Here is a 14,132-nt window from a genome sequence, read left to right on the forward strand (position 1 = left end):
AAAAAAAAAGCTTCTCAGAGCATTTGGTAACAAGCAAAAAACACTGAAAAGTTGAGTACAGACAGCCCCCTATTTACGATGGTTTGATTTATGATTTTACCATGGTGCGAAAGCAATCAATCTCACATAGTAGAAACCCTATTTTTAATTTTGATCTTTCCCTTGGTGAGGGATAAGGGATAGGACACTCTCGTGACGCTGGGCAGCAGTGATCAGAGAACAGGAGGTGAATCACCAATACTCTTCAGTGGTCGGCAAACTGCGGCTTACGAGTCACACGCGGCTCTTTGGTCCCTTGACTGTGGCCACGGAGTTTCAATCGCACTGTACGTGCGCGCCCGCACGTGACATTTTGTGGAAGAGCCACACTCAAGGGGCCGCAGTTTGCTGACCACTGCTCTAAGGTGTAGTATGAATGCATTTTTGACACAATATTTTCAATGTGTCATGAGTTTCTTGGGACATAACCCCACTGAGAGTCAAGGACATCTGCACTTGCTCATTTTTCCTCGGTACTAATTCTGATGCCCACATATATTACTTACAGAAACAACACCCCGACGAAAAAATTAGTGATCACATTTAACAAATGAGTAAACTGACGCTTGGCAGAACTAAGCAATTTGCTCCAGGTGGAGTTGCGAATTGACGATAAAGTTGGAACTCCTGAAGTCCTACAGAATCAGCATTGTAACCACCAGGCAGGTGTATCTCTAAGGCAGGGGGCCTCAAACTTTTTAAACAGGGGGCCAGTTCACTGTCCCTCAGACCGTTGGAGGGCCGGACTATAGTTTAAAAAACCAAACAAACTATGAACAAATTCCTATGCACACTGCACATATCTTATTTTGAAGTAAAAAAACAAAACGGGAACAAATACAATATTTGTATTTGCATGTGGCCCGCGGGCCGTAGTTTGAGGACCCCTGCTCTAAGGCAATCCCACACATGAATCACAAACAAATGCCACTCTTCAAGTTCACTGCATATATAGTCAAAAACAACACCTTATTTTTTCCCATGGTCAGTATAGTTTTCTTTATTTAAATCTTCAAAAAGACGAGATCAATTCACTTTCTAAGATTAATTTGAATCACGTTGTCATCTTTCCAATAGAATACATTGATGTAGAAAAATTCATGTGCTAAATGAAAATTATTTGATATGTTGTATTTTTACCAAAATATGTTTCAGATATTACAATAAAAACAATCATCAGTGATCCATATAGAAGGTAAATTATGAAAAATCATAATTGTGGTTGAGCAGTGCTCCCCCTGTGGGAGTGCACTGACCACCAGGAGGCAGCTCCTACATTGAGTGTCTGCCCCTGGTGGTCAGTGTGTATCATAGCGACCGATCATTCTGCCATTCGGTCGATTTGCATATTATCCTTTTATTATATAGGATAAGTTCAATTTATTATTAAGGTAGAGATTAGGGAAAGTACTGCCAAAGAGAAAATGAAGCGATATGATGGCTTTGAAATCAGAAATAGGAGTACTAACTGCTTACTATAAAAAATGAAGAGATAAAAAGAGATGATTTCATGATAATTTATCCAGAGTCTAAATGGTGGTTCCACTGACAGAAAGGGAAGAGCTTAAAAAAAAAAAAGCCCATTTTACAGATGATGAATTTACTAAGTTGGAGATGTGAGTGAAGCAATAAGTGAACTGTCCTTTCAACTGATAGTGTTAATAAAACAGCTGATAGACTTTGATTTGCTTTTAAGATAAAGAAGGAAACATTTAAACCTGTTAACCATTAAGATGCCACAGATCTCCTCCCACATAGCATTTTTGCCTGTATGTTAGATTAGGTGACAGCAATAGAAAGATACTGGCAAGAGCAAATAGTATTTTGCTCAGGTATCATAGCCCACTTATTTCCCAAGGAATGTAGTGTGAGACCTATTAACATAACTTAAAATGAGAGGAATAGAATCTAAAGCAGCATTCACAATGGAAAATATGTGAATCACAAATGCAAGCATATATGTAATCTTAACTTTTCTAGGAGCTACATTAAGAAAGTAAGAGAAAACAGTAAGATGAATGCTAATCATGTTATATAACCTAATAAATTTTAGATATTATCATTTTAATATGTAATCAATATATATCTTTGTTACTTAGATAGGAATATATATTTTATACTATGTCTTTGAAGTCTGCTGTGTATTGTACACTTAAAACAAATGTTGTTTGTGCCAGTTATATTTTAAATTCTCAATAGATTCCTGTGGCTACCAGTTTGGACAGTACAATATAGCGGTCTTGGCGGAAATTCTGTCAATGAAGGCACAAAGTCCAAAGCAGAGACACGAACATTAGTTCAACATAAATTTTAAGTGCAAAGTACTAGTAGACAAATAAAAATGGGTAACCTAGGTAGAATTTTAAAGCCATATAAATGAAAAATAACTCCAATTTAGTTTCAAAAGGTCACCAGAATAAAAGGCATTTCTTAAAAGAAAAATAAACTTCATGTTTTCTTTGGTTTATATTAGATATAATAAACATCAAGATTGTAGAATTTAAGTGATTCATTGGGAAGAGAAAAAGAAACAGCACCAGAAGCTAGGAAGCAATAAGAAGCAGCAACAGGAAGGCAAAGAAGCAAAACCAAACTTAGAAATCAGGAAAACAGCTCATGCATGAGAAAATGGAGTCCTAGAATTATTAAGCTCTTATCTCTAAAAATAACTCAAACGCATGGAAGTATATACTTAAAAAATAATGTATATAACTCAAAATGGATCAAAGACCTAAAAGTAAATGCTAAAACTACATAACTCTTAAAAGAAAACATAGGTGTATATCTTTGTTGGCAGTGGATTTGGCAACAGTTTCTTATATGTGACACTAAAAGCATAAGCAACAAAAGAAAAATTAGTAAATTAGACTTCAACAAAGCTAAAAATGTTTGTGAATCAAAGGCCACTTATCAGGAAAATGAGAGGCAACCCACAGAATGGGAGAAAATATTTGCAAATGATATATATCATAAGTGATTAATATCTAATATCCAGAATATAGAGAATTCCTAAAACTTAACTATAAAAACAAACACCCAATTCAAAAATGCAAGTGATATACCCAAGAGAACTGAAACCATATGTTAACACAAAAACTTGTACATGGATGTTCATAGCAGCATTGCTCATAACACCCCCCAAATGAAAACAATCCAGTGTCCAGCCACTGGTCAGAAAAGATAAACTCACAACTTTTCACGATTCTAAAAATTGAGCATAAATGTTTACAAGAATTAGATTTCTCATCTACGAATCAGGAAAAAATAAGAGTCCTAATCTCCTAAATTACAGCAATGATTAAAAGAGAAAACTGATTCAAAACAGTTTGAAAATGCTGATGGACAGAGAAAGGGGCGCGGGGAGGATAATGCACTAAATAAACTTGGACATGTAAAAGGATGTTGCACAATACAGTGTGATGGTGAAGTTTGAGAGCAGGGATTCTAGTGCCTGGGTTCATGGGTACAAATGAGAGCTAGAGTGTCACTGACTGGGTGACCTTGACCTTAATGTCTCTGTGACCCAGGACCCTCAACTCTACAACGGGACAATAATACCTACCCCATAAGGTTGTTGTGAGGACTTAGTTAACAGATGTAAGATACTTAAAACAAAATGTGGTACATTGTATGTTTGCAATAGTTAAATTTAATTAAAAGTCTTTTTGTAAATCAAGATGATCCCCCAAATTTGCACTGTCTAAACCCTACAGTTTATAAGCTTTTAAGAAGTTTTTGTTTTTTTTTTTGTTTTTTTTATAAAATGAGAATAGGTTCTGAAAAGTCACATTCCCAATATCCTGTTTTATTTGCTTGACTGCTCTTCCATTCCTCCCCTTTAAAATTATTGATTATGAAAGGAATGGTAATCTACCTCTCAAAATCCTTCCCTTGCATCTCTGAGTTCCTGATTATAATTGGTTATAATTTGAAGACCTTGATTATTTATCATTGTCAGCCTACAATTATATACCCACAATTGCATATTTCCAGTAATGAAAAAAAAATCACAAAGAAATGCCACATCAAAAATAATACTGTTGTCTATCGTATATCTGTTGAGTATTAGGTTTCAAAAAAAATGTGTAGTGTCTGAATTTCTTCGTATTACAGCCTTTAGAAAAAAAGAAAGATGAAATTTGAGGATGGCTCGTACCTAGTTCATCTTGTAATTTTACAGCCCAAAGGCAATTTTCAGGAAAGCATGACTAATACTGAAGATATTCCCACAATTCTGATCAAATTATCAAATGTATGGCATTATGGAGTGATAGTCCATTTTATAATAGTCAATGATATTAGCTCCAGTATTTTTAACAATCTAGGGCAATACTGTTGTGACTTAGAGTAACTTTATTTTGTATGACACTATTAGTTAGGTTAAGGGGCTCAAAAAAAATACAACGAATATTTTTAACCTATTGAACCAAATACACAACAACGCATTATGAACTATTGGCTAATAAGTTTTGTTAGCAATTGACCAGAAGAGGAACAAGGTCTGGCATGGCCTGGGGGATGTGTCTGGTCCAGTTCCCTTTACCTGAGTCAGACTCCTTATTTCTCACAGTCGTATTAAAAAATTATTTCCACATTAGGTGAGGTAATTTAATTACTCCTTTCTCTTTAAATTTATGTACTGTCACTTTATACTTAGAGGTCAGACTCTCACTGTAGTAGATAGTACTGTTATAATACCTGATAAATTATTTATATTCATATTTATTGAGTGCTTGTTATATTCAAGGGATTACATTAATCTGATTAAAATAACTTTTTTAGGTTGAGTAAAGTTAGGAATTGACATCTATTTACATAAAATTTTATATCGACATCAAGATGATAACATATGGAAAAGGCCACACTGGGGTATTAAAAATGCAACAAATTTTACCTGTATTTGCTACTTGATCATGGCTGACATAAATACTTTAAAATCATTATTGTTGGATTTATTATTTTTAATGGCATGGAAGTAACTACTCAAAATATGTTTGTTTTTTTGTTTCAACAAAGAATGGCAATATATTTTGGTATGTGACACCTACTGCGTGAGCTTCGAATTCGATTAGATATCAAATTTACACAAAGCCATATGTATGAAAGGGGATCTTTTAAAAAAAACTTTATTTGAGAAAGGAAGAGACTTATAACAGAAGGCAAGAAGAGAAACATACAAACAATATATTTACAACACAAAACAAGAGATCACCATCAAGGGTGTAAATTATAATAAATACAGTAGATTTTAAAAGAGACAATTATCAATTAGCTCTAAGATTATTTAAGTCCAGCTTTTCTTTTCACTGGTTCCAGGTAGTTTCTTGATTAAATTCAAAGAATATCGAATTCAAACAAATTAACGTCCACCAACTGTACTGATGAAGCTCTCTCAAGTGACATTATAAAAAATAGCTTTTTTTGTTCTTCATTACATATCTTTGAAGTAATATTATACAAAAGTCTGCTCAGCCACATGTTCCTCCCCAAATAAAATGTATTTTAAAAGATGCACTATCCCTTTTTTATGAAATTGAAAAAGACTTTAAAGAAAATGTATATTTATGAGATGGAGAAAATACACAATTTTATCTTAGGAATGCCATATTTTAATGCAAAATAACTGACAAAAAGTCATTTTAATCTGAAGGAATATATTAACCAAAATATGTTGGTAATAGGAAGTGTTATAGCTATTTGTCAAATTATCAGGTCTTTTTTCATTATATGGAAAAGTTTTAAACTTTCTAACTTCTAGTTATATTAATTTAATTTGAATGGCAACTTTTTAAAAAAGGATAATGTATCTTTAGCAGTAACCTTTTTTTAAGAAATATTTTTAAATGTCACAGCAAAATGTAAACAACACGTGCCAATAACATACAATTGTACAATGTCTACATTTGGCAAAACTGCTATATCTCCTTTGAAACAGGATACTACACCTTTTAATACCTCGGATTTAGAAATATAAATATTTTAATAGGAAAAAAAAGTCACAAAGATTCTAGGTCAATTTGGATTATTCATATTAAAGGGGTCTTAATACGACAAATCTTTAACTAGCTTAACAAAAGTAAACCTAGAAAACAAGGTAAACATATCAAAAAGGAGTATTGAAGGAAATGTTCCAGTGAAAAGCTTCCTTAACAATTTCCCTACTTGTGGTGTTATTTTCTTAGACAATAAATCAATTCATAGAGTGCCCTTTAAAAACAGAAAGAGTAAAACACTATCCTCCGTTTCTCCCCCTACATTCCCCAGCACATGAATCACTTGGACTTCCTGTTTCCACAAGGCATTTCCTGCTCAGCCTCATAGAATCCGTTTTCTGTAGGAGAACAGCAGGAACCTGACAAAGAAGTGACTTAAATAAACAGTCTTCTGTTGCCTTCAAAGTTGTTTGTATTTTATAGCTTCAAAGGACACAGTCCTTCTAAAGGTGCATTATGTACAAGTAGGTTCTTTTGTTAAGGCCCACTTTGCTAATTTTGCCAAAATGGTATGGCGTCCATCATGGAATTATACTTAAGAGATCCTAGGGATAATGATAATAAAATATGATATGCTTGCTTCTTTTAAACGTGATTTTGACTTCCTATCAGATGATAATCTTACTGTTGCTGTGTTTTCTATAATTGCAGATACTACAATAGGGTATCTGATTGGCCCACAGGCTGCACGTTAGTTCTTAACAACATTTGCATCTGCTTCGCTTGATCTTTTTTTGATAGACAGTGTCATCAAATAACACAAGATAAAGTAAAATGAGCAGCGCTCGGTGAGACGTCATGTAATATTTAAAATAGTGCTGTACTTTGCATCTATATATTTAAAACCACCTCTATTCCTAATATTTTCAATTGAAATCTATACAGTAGCCTAGGACTACTGGCATGGTAACCAGAACATTTCACTTAACAGAAATGAGAGAGGAAGGAAGGGGCAGACTACCTTTAACAGTGTTCAAGACTGTAGCATGATACATTATGTACAACGCTGAGAAAATTGAATTCTACATATCAAAAAATATCAAGAACTAATAGAATGTGTCATTGATCAGACTGGGAAAGTATCCAGCAGTCACTGATCTCAACAGAGAAACTAAAACAACAGTGAGTTCGTTTTCCTTAGAAGTAATTGATGTGGCAGGCTTGAGGATGGATTTAAAGCCTGCTAGTTACTTGGATAACTATGTAGTATCGTATTAGTGTAGCAGGTATTTCCTTGCCAGTGAAATTTCAATGAAACCTTGATATCTATACAGAGATCAGTATAGAGAGAGACCTCTATATAGATATATACATATTAGTTAGAACCCTTAAACACTAAAATCAGATTATTCAGTGATAGGAAATAATATCCATTGACCAAAACCTGGAGTGCATTTCATGTTCAGATAATGACTTTAATTACAAATCCTGGAGCTAAATCTTTGCCTATTACCTGTTGCATAAAAGCAGCCTGCTCCCCAGATTCCATTTCCTGGATCTGAGCATCTTCATCACTGTCCACTGGCTCCTCCTTGACCTTCACAGCCCCAACTTGTCCCAGTGTGTCCTCCACACCAACACTGCTGTCGCTCCTAGTGCTGTTGCCACTAGAGGGCGCTCTGTCTTCCTGCATCGCCTGGTCCCCCTGCAGCTCTTCCTCCGCTTCCTCCAGGTGCCTGCCTGGTTGCTTCAGTTGTTCAATAGATTTCGAAAGCAGCTAGAAGAGAGTGTCGAGGGGTTCAAAATTCAGTCGTTCTTGGTGGTAACAGAGCAGCAAAATACACTTTGATTTCTAACGACTCTTTAACACACTTAGAAAATGGTGGAAAAGAAGTAAATAATAAACGTTTTCTATGGAAATCATAAAATGTTCACAAGGACAGGTTGTACTGAGTCAATTTAATCCAAAGAAACCTGGACTTTCTCCGCCCCCACCCCCACCCCCACCACATCCAAACTAGGAAATGTAATGAAAATAATGGAAAGCTACTGAAAATTTTCCAAAAATCTCATTTTTCAACAAATGTCAACCACTATAAAAGACAGCACAAATCCTGGGAGTCCTTCTCCATCTAATTGTCCTATACCTAAATGGTCAAATGATAAAACACCTTCTTTCTTTTTTTTCTTTTTTTAAAATGTATTTTTATTGATTTCAGAGAGAGGAAGGAAGAGGGAGAGAGAGAGAGATAAACATCAATGATGAGAGAATTATCAATCGGCTGCCTCCTGCGCACACCCCCTCCCTTCCCCGCGCTGGGGCTGGAGCCTGAAATTGGGGCATGTGCCCTGACCAGGAATTGAACTGTGATCTCCTGGTTCATGGGTTGATGCTCAACCACTGACCCACACCGGCCAGGCAACACCTTTTTATACATACTTATAAACCATAGAAATATTGATTTTGAAATCCTGAACTTTAAAAATACGCACATCTTAAAAAAATTTGACAGCACTAAAAATGTTTTATGAACATATCCAAAGGGAAATTAAATATTAGGAAAGAAGCAAAGGATTATCTTTTAATTTGAGAATTGTTATCTAGACCTTTTATTTACCTTGTAAATTAAATCCTATATAATCTGCAATAACTGCTCACTGATTAAAAAAGATAACTGATAACATTAATTTAATTTAAACAATAGCAAAATACCATGGTATAATAGGGGTGGAGGGAATCCTCAGGTGATTTCACCTCACTTACGCCTTTTGTTTTATTGGACAATGAGTCTATTGACTGCTCATCTGCACAGGTCTTGAACTGTGTTTTCAAAAGTGGTTAGTTTTCTGCTGAGTCAGTGCCCATGTGAGCAACATGCCCATTATGTTATAAGCAGCACATTCAGAATACCACCACTAAAGTCATGAATACAGACTTTTCTGTGTAAAATTCAAGTTTACCTCTCACTCACACCTACTTAGGTTTTTAAAACTAAATACTCGCTTTACAGTTACAATACCTAAGTATTCAAACTTTGAAGGGAGTTGTAACCGCTTTAGGCGAAAACCTCAAAAGGCCCTGCACACGCTTGATGAAGCCCTTCAATTTCACTGTAGGTAGAACGATTGGGACTTTTCATTCATTTTGCAACACCTGTTTACTGAGCGCCAACTACGTTTAAGAGACCACTCTAAGCACTGGGAAAACAGCCGTCGCCCTGCCCTCATGGAGCTCATAGGTAGTGTATTAGAGACTGATAACTAAACTCATTCTTGCTTTCAAGTATGGTAAGTGAGAAAAAAAAGTGAAAAGCGGAGGGTGTTATAAGAGTATGTACCAGTTGGAATGGAGTCGAATGTGAATTGTGAGGGAAGGTTTCATCAAGGAAGTAGTATGTTTAGCCTGAGCCATGAAAGATGAAGGACGATGGAAAGGAGTAGTTAGTTATGTGCGTGAGGGGTAGAAATAAAGGTGAAGAGGACAAGAGAGAAAAAAACCGTCTATGGTATGTGTGGTCATAGCCCAGGAACTGAGGGCCATGCGTGAAGAGTTAGCCAGAGAGCATCGGGACACTGTCCAGGAAATGCCCTGTCACAAGTCCCTGCTTACTGAAGGGTGGCCCGCATCTTCTCCAGCTCTGGATGCTTGACTGCAGGAGTATTTAACAACCAAGGGGAAGGTACACATACCACCTGCTCAGTGAAGACTACTGTATTGCTCTTCCTCTCCTTCCCAGCTCCAACATGGCCTCTCAGTGCCTTGCCCTCCTCAGCTCCAGTGGCCTTGCCCTCTGCTGTACCTCAGCTCCCAACTCAGGATCACACCCTAGACTTGCCCTCATCTGGAACTCAACACTCACCTAACTCTCAATTTCAAACATCATTCCTTTGCTCTGGTTCATCCTCAGAATATTCTTACGGCAACCATTCTGACTCCTCTCCTCATCCCCTCACTTTCCTCCTTGCCGGATGAGGTCCCATTCCCCATCATTAAAACTCACTCCCTTGCCTTATCTTTAACTCCCTCTCTTTTCAAAATTTGGACTTCTAACCTGGGTTAATAATAAATCTCTCCCAAACCCAGGCAGCTGAGTAAGCTAGGAAACAAATGAACAAATAAACTGCTGAGTGGTTCTCCTCAATTTCACGATCATCACCCTCAAATGGGTCCTGGCAACCCTACAACATTTATTTAGTTAATTTACCCCTACTCTTCCAATGACTGTTTTAAACGACTTTCTCTCTCCTCAAGCTTCTAATATCCAGAACTTTTCCTCACTCCCTGCTGATACCTTTGTTTCTCGTTTCACTGAGAAAATAGAAGCATCCGAAGAGAAACTCAACTGTCCCATTCACCCTCCTCCTGTTACAATAAAAGCAATGTCTGCACTCCTGTCCCAGCCAATCCATTGGCTCAATGCCCCGGATCTCTCCACTCCTGCAATCATCCACTCTGTCCTCCATCACACATTGTCCCTCGGCTGGGGTGTTCTCATTTGTACATTTTCAGTGTATTTTCATCACTCTTACATAAACTCCCAGCCCCCCCCCCCACCCCCCCCAACATAAACCATCACGTACAACTTCATGGTAAAAACTCCTTGGGTTTTCTCACTTGTCATTATTTTTCCTTTCACATTTGCTTTAGAATTCACAACAGACAAGCTTTCATCCACACTATTTGACTGAAATCATTCTTGTTACAAAGTCAAGAATGACCGCATGAATGTCCAAGCTATTGGCAATTTAAATAGAATATTCATATGGGTCGGTGAGAGTGAAGCATTTTAGAAAGCAAAACAAGACACCTTTGAAATAAGAGATTAATATTACTAGTGTTGGTGCAGCCAAAGGCCAGACAAACTGTGTGAGTTTACTGGAATGTAATTTCCCATAGAAAGCACGTATGCCCAGGAAAATCGCTAATACTGACAAAACGCTGAGTGTCCACAGAATATACCATATGTGCATTTTAACCGAAAACCTAAAATTTGACCTGTGATTATATTTCTGAGGTCACTGAAGTGCTCAGCAATCACATCATTTCACCCATGAGTCAAGTTGGATCAGTCTGTACAACCTCACTGACAGGGATACGCAGAGGAAACTGTGTGTAACATCTTTAAAGGGCAACCGGGAAACAATGCCACTCTGCCCAGCCGTTCCCCTGGCTCCAATGCACTGAAGGAAACCCGAGGCAGAAAACTCCCAGAATGAATGATGCGGTGCTAACTGCACAGGAAGTCCGAATGGCAAAAGGCTCCTCTTCTAAAGGCAGACCACCGCAGCGCTCGCCAGCCCATGATCCGCGGACCCCTGGTGGTCCCTGAGGTCCGAAAGGTTGGCGACCGCTGCCTGGCTTGTAAAAGAGAAATGTTTCTTGACATAAAACAGCCACTTACGCATGAAGATCATTTAGGTACATAATGTTGGTGTTGGAAGTTTTATAACATTTTTCAAGTCCTTATTTTATAAGGAAGACACTTCATGCCCAAGAAAAACCGAATCATCTCCAAAGACGAGTAGAAACCTAGACGTGTTTACACCCTTCCACTCTGCACTCTCCTCTGAAACAACTATATTCTGATGGCAACTGAATGAATATAAACAATTCCAACGTCTCCGCCGAGCTCCAAACTTGCATGTTCCGCTGCGTGCTTCATGTCTGTGCTTAGATCTGGAATATCGAATGGGCACCACCAACTTTAAATAGTTCAAAGATCATCTTCATTCCCACCCCACTCCAACGTATCCATCACCTATTTTCTCATTTGAGTGAAGTGTTACCCAATTGCCTGGGTCAAAAATCTAGGATTTACCCCCTTTTTTCCTTAGTTGTCTTTTTCATAAATATTCGAAAACTTAATATTCCGTAGCAATGCTTTGACACTTTCCTTCCCAGGTTATGAAACAAATGCCAATGCTGATGTGAACAATACGTAACTACCACGATTTCACCATCTCTGGAATAAAATGTGCTCTTTGCTAAGTTTCACGAAATGTAAAATAGATACCTGGGACCTCTTGCAGCCGGCATGGCAAAACATAGAAGGTGTTAGCCTGCACTTCTTTATTTTAGGTATTTGACAAAGGCTGTTTTTGTTTAAACAGTCACATTGGCCCATGTGGAAAAATCAGCAAGTGACATCAGCAAGGGAAAGCTACAAGCAAAAGTCACAGAAAACCTGCCTGCCAGCTCTGACTTATTTAAGATACTTAAAATAAAAGATAACTTGGTACTATTTGTAAGCTTCTGGCTACTTACTAAGAAAGTCAGCACTCAGACAATGGTGTGTTCTATGCGGTTTTGAACTACAAACGTGACCATTACCAAGATGGTGATTTTTCGAATTTGTACTGTCGCTGAGTGGCCCCAGCTGCAGGGAGGGGGTGTCTGCTTACTCTCAGTGGGGTGGCAGGGTCTCTCTTTGGTTGAACATCTGGAGGTGATCCCCCAGCAAAGCTGAGCTGTTGCCTTGCTGGCGAGAGAACACAAGACGAACCATCTGCGTGGCAGATAAATGGGCGAGCCCGTGTGCATCTCAGCTGAGGCCCACGGGTGAGACACCACGTGTCATTTGTCTGACACCAGGTGAGTTACTTTGGTGGGAACCCAGCTGAGATGAAGAACTTGATGGCTGTACAGCTTCTCCTGCCCCTTTTATCTGTGTCGTTACTCATCTGTCAGTGTGGCTCTGTGTTCTCCGTGCTACTGTCCAGCAACTGTACGAACACTAAGAATGCTATCATCCTAAGACCATTCTGGATTTGGGACACACGCATGTGTACACACTCACACAGATAATCTGTAGGCCAGATAGCATGATTTATCCAAATGTCTAACACTCCAGACAGTATAACTCAACCCTTCAATTCTTATCAACCCCTAAGATGGTCATATCCATAGCAAGTCCATAATTTAAATTCTTATATTCCATGTTGAACATCATATGTTCTATTGGCAAATGCTGTATAATTCATTACACATTTAAAGGCTGTGCTGCTAATCTTTACACATTAACCCATTAAGCTCATCTCGGCGTAAGGCACACTGTTTGATAAAAGTCTAGAGGTCAACAAGTGTAAGTGTTTTTGAATAAAATACCTTTAAATTCTGTTTTTTAAACTTTTGCCACAGAAATCCTTCATGTCCCCACCAATATGTTCAGATTTGGAATGGCAACTAAGAACAGGAGTGTATAGGGAGTAAATCTGTTTCTGATAGATATCTGATTTTCTGAAATTATCAACAAATCATTAAGCACAAGTTTGAAATTGATTATTAAACTATGTAAAATGACCTTTACCCCAACTCAATGCTTTCTTATTTTGCCTCAGATTTTAAGGCAGATTTTACTTGGAGCGTGGCAATAGCACATATTTTGTTGTTTTTTTTTTTTTAATTCTAAATAAATGTAAAATTCTCCTTTTGGAAAATAAAATCTTCCCCTTAAGCTCCAAGGAAACTAGATTTAAAAATAAGGATAAAATTCGGTCTCAATTCACAAACAGATTCGGTATACACCAAATGTTCTCAAAAGCAACATGCAGAGCTTGGAGGGCTTTCAAATCTAGAGGTCTACTTAGAGGAGAGCTCTGCTTCCAGCCAGAAAACGCCATGCTATGCAGCGCAGCTTCTGTGCATGTCAGGAAAATAACCAGGAGATCCAAAACTAAGTAACAAGAGAGAAAGATTTTCCATATATTGGTTCCTTATTCACATAAATTAAATGTTTAAACTGAAAAACATCCTTGCTTACCATTATTGAAGGTACATAAAATTAATCTAGGAACCAAGTAGATTCTTAATAAAAACTTGTTTATAACTCTACATGATTGTCTAAAAACAATACCCGGAATTTAAATATCCTTTCTATGGCTCTCAAAACGTCCTAATATTTCAATAACTTAAATGAGTATTAACTTCTGTGGAGGAGAATGAAAATTTCTTCCTCTCAGCTAGATTGAGAAAGTTAACCACTCACGCTTTCATTCATTCAACAATTTTTATTGAGCATTTATATATGCCAGGCCCTGGGAAGAGAGAGGAGCACTAGGCAAACTCTCAGTGGAGTAAACAGAAAATGAGCCACTGAAGACTGGAACTTCATGTGCTAGAGAATGATGGGGGGCGTGCCTGTGTTTAATTTGTCTGTGTAG

General features: G+C 37.5%; 1 protein-coding gene across 9 annotated transcripts in view; it reads right to left on the reverse strand.

Annotated features, from left to right (window-relative positions):
* Nucleotides 1-14,132, reverse strand: part of HDAC9 (histone deacetylase 9) — a 455,800-nt gene that overhangs the window by 294,099 nt on the left and 147,569 nt on the right. For 8 of the 9 annotated variants that reach the window (XM_015558161.1, XM_015558166.1, XM_015558165.1 and 5 more), the window contains one exon: nucleotides 5,140-7,749. In XM_015558161.1, coding sequence (XP_015413647.1) covers nucleotides 7,435-7,749 — 315 coding nt within the window. In that variant the 3' untranslated portion in view covers nucleotides 5,140-7,434. Of the gene's footprint in view, nucleotides 1-5,139; nucleotides 7,750-14,132 lie in introns of those variants that run through there. The other variant, XM_015558167.1, reaches the window with a different exon arrangement.

This window comes from Myotis davidii, unplaced genomic scaffold (genome assembly GCF_000327345.1).
Source record: "Myotis davidii unplaced genomic scaffold, ASM32734v1 scaffold168, whole genome shotgun sequence".
NCBI lineage: Eukaryota > Metazoa > Chordata > Mammalia > Chiroptera > Vespertilionidae > Myotis > Myotis davidii.